Below are 8,772 nucleotides of genomic sequence, written 5' to 3' on the forward strand. Positions count from 1 at the left end.
GGTGGGTTCTGCTTCTCCCCGCTCCACCTGCACGCGCGGCGGCGTCGTCTGCATCGCCCGCTCTGCCGCCTCCGGGGTCTTCTGCCTACGTGCCTCTTTAGCCACACTTGATGATACCGCCGTCGCTTCGGATGCTGCTGTCACGCCTGCTCCGCCCACAGCAGCAGCAGCAAGGCTCCCACCACTACCACTCGCACGGCCAAATGCGGCGACTACATCCACCATGGGCCGTGACGCTTGCACGCCATCGCTGACAGACAGCGTGCGCGGCATGCTACACCCACGGCGGTCATCATTGTTGTCATCGCCGGGGTCATAGTAACAGGGAACAAAGGAATCATCCGGTCTCTGCTGTAGCTGTGCCGGCAATTCAGTTTCCTTTCGTCTCCCTCCACCACCGCCCGCGCTGTGTGAACGATGGTGGTGGTGGTGGAGGTGGTGACTCCTCTCTTTGGGGCGCTGCAACGCTCGCTGCAGGCCGATGTCATTCACCAACTTCGGCTGCAGCAAGTCACTCACACGCGGCCCCGAGATCTCATACCCACGGCCACTATGGTCTCCAGCAAACGGGACGTAGGACTCGCCTTGTGCGTCCCAACGCGTGGAGCTGCGGTGCCTCCCACTATCGAATTCATCGTAAGGCCGCTCTGCTGTGTCGTGTTGAAATGGGCGATAACTGCGCTCGTCTAAGTGCCCTGAGGGCAGCGGAAACTGCGGCGACGGATCCCTGCGCATTGCGCCGCCCCTCCCTCTCTCTCTCTCTCTATCTCTATCTTCAGCAATCTAATCTAAGGCAAAGCCTTTAAAAAAAAATCGGTTTGCCGTTAAAAAGTTTCTTCTCTTGTTTCACCGTAGACCAAACACCACGCAACAGAGCCCTGAGTTGTGTGCGTAGATGGGTAGGTGCCTGGGGGAGACGGAGCCGAGATGATGAAGAGAAAGCACAGAAGAAAACCGCATCACATAGTGTACATTAGAATATGAACCCCATCGCAGAGTGCAGCACACACACACACACACACACTCTCTCTCTTTCTCTGGAGACACCGCTCCCACACCCCTTCCCAGTGCACTATATAATCATCCAGACTTTTCAGGCTTGGTATACATTGTATGGTCATCGTTGCATATCTGCATCTCGTCAGTAAGACCGCTCCAGCGTGTAGCCGAACAGTTCCGCATGGTCGCGGTCGTCGGGCCGCCTATACGCCGTCGCCAACTGATTTATCTGCTCATTCGGATTCAGCAGCCGCGACGAGGCGAAGTGCTCATCGTTCCGCATCGCTGCTGGCACAGACCAGCCCACCTCCAGCGCGGATGTCGGCGGCTGCGGGNGACGAGGCGAAGTGCTCATCGTTCCGCATCGCTGCTGGCACAGACCAGCCCACCTCCAGCGCGGATGTCGGCGGCTGCGGGTACTTGTCCTGCGGCGCGAGTGCCTTGCGCGCGTCCAGGTACGTCTTCGCGGCGCTCCCCGGGTCCGCGCCGTCCTTGCGGTACACAATCGTTTGCAGCGCGTCGTTGTGGGCGCGGTACGTCTCACGCTTGTCAATCTCGCGCTGCAGTGTGTTCTCGAGCGCGTCCACTCGCCTCATTTCCTCTGTTCGGTCGTACTTGGCGGACCAGTTGCTGTGGATACGCTGCTCCGCCTCCACCTGCGCGCGCCAGCAGGACGCGGCGACGTGGCTACACTTCATGCCCATCGCCATCGTCATGGAGGGCTTCATGCTCTTCTCGTAGAGCTGCGGGTTGACAGAGGGGCACGCGCCCTTCTTCTTGGGCGGCATCGCTGTACACGCTGCGTGCTCGAGTAGGTATATATATATATATATACTCTTGTTTCTGTGTGTATGTGTGTACGTGCAACTCCCTCCGTGTGCTTGGTTGTATTGCCAGTGTGAAAGAAGGCGAACAGTGTCGGAGAAAGGCGAGCAGGAAAATACCAAACAAAAGCAAAGAGAAGGAAGCACAAGAGCGTGGGCGTTATGTACTTCTCAGGGATTGTACTATGCATATGTAGGGTGAGGGATGTAGTACGCCATCTCTCTCCCACTTTCTTGTTCTTCTTCTTCTTGTTGTTGCTGTTGTTGCAAGTAAATCCCGTCAGCAACAGAGGCATCGTTTCATACTTGCAAAAACACCCCCCCCCCATCAGCCCTCGCACATGACGGACTGTTGAGGGCGCACACATCAGCACACACACACAGACAGACAGACAGACAGACACACAGACAGATACCCCCTCCCCCCTCTCAATCGTTGCGCCGAATCGTGGTGTACTTGCTCGGCACCTCGAACGCCACGCTCGTCTGCCCCATCGGCGACACCTCGTGGATGGGCGAGTAGCCGAAGTACCGCAGCACCTGGTAGCGCACCACTAACTGCACCCGCACCCCCGCAAGCGTGCCGAAGTGCGCATCCTCCAGCGGGTACTTCCGCGCATCATCGATCGCCCACCGCGCCGCCGTCTCGCTGTCTTTGATCACCTCGTCGTAGAGCGTCACCTCATTCACTACGTACCGGTCGGTGCGGTAGCGGCCAATGCACGACACGTAGACGCCCTTCGTGTTCCAGTCCCACACCGGCGCGAAGTTCGCCCGCATCGTGAAGGCAACGAACAGGTGGTCGTGCACCGGCGGCGGATTCTCGCCCTGCGCGAAGATGGCGGGGACCGGTATCTGCAGCAGCTGCGAGTTGGAGATGTTGAACACCGTTATGACCGGCTGCGGCGGCGACGGCGACTGCAGAAACGGCACGAGCGTGCTGCCGACGATGATCACCAGCCCGACAAGGTACGCCGAGAGCGTCATGGTCGAAATCTCCATGATGCGCCGAAAACACGTGTGCATCGCTTCTCCACGATAACCCCTACTCTCTCTCTCTCTCTCCACCCCCCTTTTCCCTTCCGCTTGGATGTACAACTGTCCCGCTTCGACTCCTGCTGATGGAAAGAGAATGAGGAACGCCAAGGGCATGAGGAATGCGTGGACTCCCCCCTCCCCCCTCACACGTTGTGGCACACCACAGCGCCAACGCCCGTGTGGGCCACATGAGAGGAACCAAAGCAGGGAAATGGAACACACAAACAAACAAGCAGGGGGCTGAAAACACAATCATACACACACACACACACACACAAAAGAACAAACAAAACCGGAGGAATGAAACCCACTCCTTTACGGGGCGCTACGCACCGCCTCGTCGAAGACTCTCTTTTTGAAGATTATTGAAGGCAACGCGCAGTTCCTCGTATTGGCGCTGCAGCTGCTGGAACGCCACCGGATCTGCCGCCGTACTTCCCCCTCCTCCCTCCCCTCTTGCTGCTTCTGCAGGCAGCGATGGAGTCGACGCGGTGCGAAGCGATTCGTACGCCATCCGCTCACTCTCCATCAGCTCCTGCAGCATCTTGACACGCTGCTTCAACGCGCGGTTCTCCTGCAGTATGACGTTCACCACTGCCCCGGTCTCCTCATCGGTGTCCGCACCAGGCCCATCCTCTTTTCCCTTCTCCTTTTCATTAGACTTATTCTTCTTCAGAACCTTTCCGCCACGGTGCTTGTCGTCGTCCTGCAGGTGCCGAATCATCTCGTAGCACTTACTAAGCCGATCGTTCTCTTCTTGGCGTTGCTGCTCCAAAAGACACACGGCACCGTGCGCCCGGCGAAGAACATCTGCCACACGTGCCTGCCATCTACAGTCGTTACTCCCTGATGCCCCTGCTCCGGCTTCTGCAGGGACAGGGGCGACACTCCTCAGCCAGTGAAGCACGAGTGCTGTGTCGTCATCCGCGTCGTGCGACTTCTCAACAGTGGCGCTGCTCTCACCACCGGTACCACCACCACCACCACTATTGTTATTCATTGCGGCAACACGCGCAAGCTGGCCACGCAGCTGTGCGTTCTCCAACTTCAAATGGTTCAATTCAATCGCCAAGTCGGCACCCGCGAGTGCAACTGCTGTATCCGCATCAAGCGCATCCGTACTCGCGCGTCGGTACGCGCCAACACGCGGCTCGCCTCTCTTCGGTTTTCCGCCACCCCCGCCACCTCCTTTGGACTGCCCCCTTCCATCCCACGCCTCCCACTCCTGCAGCTCCACCTTGGCGGCGTGCAAGGCCCGCTGAAGCTCGTCCATCTCCTCGCGGTAGGCATCAATGAGGGCGTTGTCATTCTCCGTCTTCTCCATCACCGCCTGGAGGTACTCGCGGAGGGTGCGATTGTCTGCCTCAAGGTTGACATGTCGTGCCTGCGCCGCCTCTGCCCGCCGCCTCTGCACCTCCACCTCCGCCGCGCGGCGGTCAAGGGCGTCCTGCAGCTCACGCTGCTGTAAGAGCCGCCGGTTTTGCAGCTCCACCACCCGCTCCCGCGCCACATCGTCCATGTCACGGTTGCGATTCGTCAAGAGACCGCGTGCCGTTGTGATGTCCGTGGTCACAGACGCAGCCCCCATGGCCCTCCCCTCAGCATTTCCACCACCGTTGCTGCCGCTGCCGCCCTCCTCTTCCTTGGCCTGTTGTGCAGCGGCAGCTGCCATCGCCCGCTCGAGCTCCTTCACCTTGCTTTTCAACACCACGATCTGCTGCGCGCGCCCACGCCAACCCCCACCGCCTCCGCCCTCCGCTGTATTCTTCAACATCGCCTCCAGCTCCTCTGGCGTACCGCCTACCTCCTGCTGCAGTATCTTCCGTAACCGATGCGTTTCCTTCTTTTGCTCGTCGAGTTGTACCTTACTCTCGTTCAGCTGCAGATACATCCGTTCGAGTCGTTCGCGAAGGGCAGAAATAGCTCCAGCAGCGTTGTTGTTCTGTTGTTCTCCACTTTCCTCAGATGCACCACCCTCTGCTTGCTTCACACGACTCCTCGACACACCTTCGCTGCCGCCTTTGCTGCGATTTTCTTGCTGCCGTTCTGCCTCAAGCGCCGCCACACGCGCCAAAAGCTGCCGGTTTTGTGCCTTTTCCGACTCTAACTGCACGCCCAGCTGACGTGCACGCTTCAGTTGATTTAAATACCGCCCTTCCAGCACACCGCCGTCGAGGCCGCCCTGCTCCAGCAATGCGCGAAGCTGGGCGATCTCCTCCTTGTACGGGTCATTGCCGCTCGCCTTGGTTACATCGCTGTTCGGCATGCCCATGAGAGCATAGATGGCGCCCCGCAGCTACTATGGCTTCTGTGATTCCGAATTATCGTGTGTCTCGATGCGCTTCACCTGCAAAGCACAGTGACACCAATTAACATGCAAACGAATCAAAGCAATATCCAACAAAGAGAAGAGATATTGAAAGTAAAAAGAGGGAAATGTACATTGAATACCCATACCATAGCGATCCATCCCTCTCTCTCTCGCGCGCGTGCGCCCTTCCCCCGCCGCCATACTGCCTATTGCTCCTTGTCCCTTGAGCCACCGAGCTGGGCACAGCGTCCAGAGTTATATGGGATACGCACAGCATTCAATAAAACTTTCCCGCATCCCCGCGGTGGGCGACGCATCACCAACAGCACCGCCGCACCTCGCATCATCATCATCGTCCCACATAAAGAACCGCGCAGGTTGCGCCACGCGGCTGCGCCACCACTCCTCCACGAGATACACAACCATGTGCCGCACCCACCACTGCCGCTGGGCAGCGGTTAGTCCACCGCCGTTGTCGGCGGCAAGACGAAGTGGCTCGCCGGAGCTGGGCAACACGCCAATCAACGAGCCAAACATCACCTCCGCACTGCTGCGTGTTGCTGCTGCTGCTGTCCCAACGAGTCTTTTTGCCTGCACCGCCAGCTCCTCCTGCAGCTTCAGCAACGAGACAGGGCGTGGAAGCGCTCTTCCCTGGTAGACAGTAGTGGCTGATGACATATCGACCTGCTGCTCCTGAAGTTTCTGGTAGGCGCTTGATGACTGGCGCGCCGACGACGGCCGTAGAGCGTCGCGAAACGCCTCTGCTGCTGCCTGCACTGTTTCCAGGCAGTCGAGGTGCTGCTCCCACACCCCAAGACGCCGCAACTCCGCAAACAATGTGTTATGAGGCGGAAGAAGAAGCACCAACCCCTCACACAGTCGGCGTGGAGAACCCGCATCATAGTCATGCAAGACAACATCCACCGCACGCGCCACAACCCGGAATGACTCGTCCACAAGCTTCATGACTAGCTGCGGCAATCTGTCATCATATTCCCCGCGGCCCATATTCCAATTAGCCCCTTCACCATTATCCTTGTTGTTGGCGCGCTCAGAAGTATTTGCAGTTCCATTACACAAACCAACGGTGACACGCAATCGGGCAACGGTCTGAAACAGAGAAGCCAACTCATCCTGTGCCTCCGAAGAGAGCTGTGTGCCGCGTCGCATCACAAGTGCCTCCAGCATCATAACAAGATAGCATTGCACCTCATACAGTTCGTTAAGCACGGCCTTATCACTTACGCTGCCCATTCCACCAGAGACATCTGCATTCACATTGTCATTCAGCTCGCCATCACTCTGCCAGACGAGGGCCAGGCGACCGTCACTACGCCACTTTGTCTGCCGCTTCATCACCTTATTTGCGATCTGGCACCCCTCCATGAAGACAGCGTTACAAAAAGGCGTCGTTACATGGCTGCTGCTGCTACCGCCACTACCTCCACCACCACCAATGGCAAAGGCCAAGGGTGAAGATGAGGAGGTTTGTGACAAGGACGACAAGCGCAGCGTCGCCTTTTCCAGGAACTGCGGGTACTTCAGCATGAGGTGCGTGAGCCCCACTGCGGAAGGTGTGGCTGGCAGAACACTGAGCGAGCGGAGGCACCACTGCCCCAAAGTCACGACCGTGTGCTGACTCAGCGGCCCCGCACAAAGGATCATGCATGTCATCACAATGGTGTTTGGCATCGTCACCGTGGGTGGCACCTTATCAGGGAAGCGCCACTGCAGTGCCCCACCGCCAGCGGAAATGTCAGTGCCGCTGAATAGTGGCTGTAGCAACACCGTCGTTCGGAAGGATGAGGATAAGGACGCCGCGCGTCCCATCGAGGCGACGGAGCGTCCTGTGGCAAGCGGGGCCTCGTCCACAGCTGACGCTCCGGCGGATCCACATCGAGCGCTGCTAAGGGTTTCCTGCAGGTGTGCGTTGCGTTGATGCTGCTGCTGCAGGGGCTGAACAAAACTTGGCGGCACCGCCACCGGGGAGGAAGGACCGGCGGAGGAATCTGCTTCTCCCCCACTCGGCATCTGCGACGGTGGCTCCCCTGCTGCACTTCCGTTGGCCACGGCGCTTGTTGCGTCCGACAGCGGCAGCAGCTCCGCCATTCTCCGCTGCGCGCGCAACTCCTCCTCCGCCCGCACTGCGGCGTGCAGGCTGTGGTGCGTTACGAGGGCGTAGGCGAGCGCGACGCTCGGCCTCCAGAGCTGGGGCATCTTAGCCAGGTCGAGGGCACGGCGACACATAACGGCCCGCGGCGCGCTCGGGTGCAGCAGCTGGCCGGCGATGAGCGAGCCGCAGAGGTTCAGCGCCCACACTGGGTCGTCAATGACGTCAAAAAGCGATATTGCCGTCGTTGTGAGGCGCTGAGAGGCGCGCAGTGTCATGGCGTGGAGTGTCACCTCCATATCAGCCTGTGTGCTTGTAGATGCGTTGCTGCTCCGCCGTGTCTGCTGCAAGACGAAAATGGGTGCTGCCAGTTCCGTCAGCCGCACTACTACACGCCTGGCGGCAAGGCCCATGGCGTCGCCGTGGACACACTCCTTTAGCAGTGCCTCCAGAAGTAGCGGCAGAAACGGGGGGTACAGCTCGTTGAGCCGCGCCACTCCTGCAGCAGTGTGCAGCTCCCGCGGAAGGAGCTGTATGCTTTGCTGCAGCTCCGCCTTTGTATCGGCATCATTGCCGCTGTTGCTGTTGTTGTTGTTGTTGTTACTGCTGCCGGCGGCGTGGGCCTTGGCCGCGAGGATGGGATCCGCGAGTTCCGCCAAGAGTTTAGCAGTGCTCACTTCCTGTACCTCTGCCGGCACCCCGCGGTAATAGTCTTCGCAGCGACTGTGGCGCTTCGGTCCAACTACCGCTGCTTCTTCAATACCACTACACCCCTTCCCCGCCACCTCGGATGTTGAAGAGACTGATGTGGAAGAGTCTCCATCATCATCATCAGCACTACTGCCATCATGAATTTCAGTACTACTCACACTGCCGCTTCTTGGGCGGCCGCTCTTTATCCTTCGCGACGCTATGCTCCCCTTCAACGATGCAAAGTGTTCTTGCATATTGGTGGGCACAGTCCGCCCCAACTTCCCATCCTTTGAGACTGGCGACAGCACCTCGTGTGGCGGCTCCTTCTTGCTCTTGCTGTCTTTCTTCTGAGCTGGCAGTTTGGCTTCTCCTTCTTTCAGAACTGCCGCTGCTGACGACGGCAAGGAGGTCTCCAAATTCGTAAACGGCAGCACTAGGGCGCAGAGAATAGCGTGCAGCGGCGGCGGGAACTCCTGTGTCAGCTCTGTGCTACTCGTGACGCTCGTCTCAGCTTGCTCTGAAGATCCACAGGCGCGGCTATCTCTCCGAAACTGGCCACCAGTACCACTGGGTGGCTGCGGGTGCTGCTGTGATTGCTCGTCAACGCTGCGCTGGTGCTGATAAGCCCCGCGGCGCCGCACCTCGGCCGTGTAGCGCAGCAGCAGACCTGGTGAGATGGACAGCGCCGCCGCCAGCATGTACAACCGGTGCGTGGAGGAGAAGGTGCGGTCGTCACACCTCATGCCATTCGCATCAACTCGTGTGTTCGGCATAGAGTACGTGTGTGTGTGTGTGTG

At 58.9% G+C, this 8,772-nt stretch overlaps 5 protein-coding genes across 5 annotated transcripts; all 5 read right to left on the reverse strand.

Moving 5' to 3' along the window:
• Nucleotides 1-735, reverse strand: DQ04_06561000 (hypothetical protein; the record flags this gene model as incomplete). Its single annotated transcript, XM_009314765.1, has 1 exon — nucleotides 1-735. A coding segment is annotated over one exon (735 nt), but the record flags the coding sequence as incomplete, so codon positions are not given.
• A 533-nt stretch (nucleotides 736-1,268) lies between these two features.
• On the reverse strand, nucleotides 1,269-1,787 carry DQ04_06561010 (hypothetical protein; the record flags this gene model as incomplete). Its single annotated transcript, XM_009314766.1, has 1 exon — nucleotides 1,269-1,787. The coding sequence occupies one exon, from the start codon at nucleotides 1,785-1,787 to the stop codon at nucleotides 1,269-1,271; it is 519 nt and encodes a 172-aa protein (XP_009313041.1).
• A 465-nt stretch (nucleotides 1,788-2,252) lies between these two features.
• DQ04_06561020 (hypothetical protein) lies at nucleotides 2,253-2,849 on the reverse strand (the record flags this gene model as incomplete). Its single annotated transcript, XM_009314767.1, has 1 exon — nucleotides 2,253-2,849. The coding sequence occupies one exon, from the start codon at nucleotides 2,847-2,849 to the stop codon at nucleotides 2,253-2,255; it is 597 nt and encodes a 198-aa protein (XP_009313042.1).
• Nucleotides 2,850-3,186: 337 nt separating this feature from the next.
• DQ04_06561030 (putative coiled-coil domain-containing protein 13) lies at nucleotides 3,187-5,133 on the reverse strand (the record flags this gene model as incomplete). Its single annotated transcript, XM_009314768.1, has 1 exon — nucleotides 3,187-5,133. One exon carries the CDS (start codon nucleotides 5,131-5,133, stop codon nucleotides 3,187-3,189), a length of 1,947 nt encoding a protein of 648 aa, XP_009313043.1.
• Nucleotides 5,134-5,427: 294 nt separating this feature from the next.
• On the reverse strand, nucleotides 5,428-8,718 carry DQ04_06561040 (hypothetical protein; the record flags this gene model as incomplete). Its single annotated transcript, XM_009314769.1, has 1 exon — nucleotides 5,428-8,718. One exon carries the CDS (start codon nucleotides 8,716-8,718, stop codon nucleotides 5,428-5,430), a length of 3,291 nt encoding a protein of 1,096 aa, XP_009313044.1.
• Nucleotides 8,719-8,772: the final 54 nt, after the last annotated feature.

Source organism: Trypanosoma grayi, assembly GCF_000691245.1.
Source record: "Trypanosoma grayi strain ANR4 Tgr_656_V1, whole genome shotgun sequence".
Taxonomy (NCBI): Eukaryota; Euglenozoa; class Kinetoplastea; order Trypanosomatida; family Trypanosomatidae; genus Trypanosoma; species Trypanosoma grayi.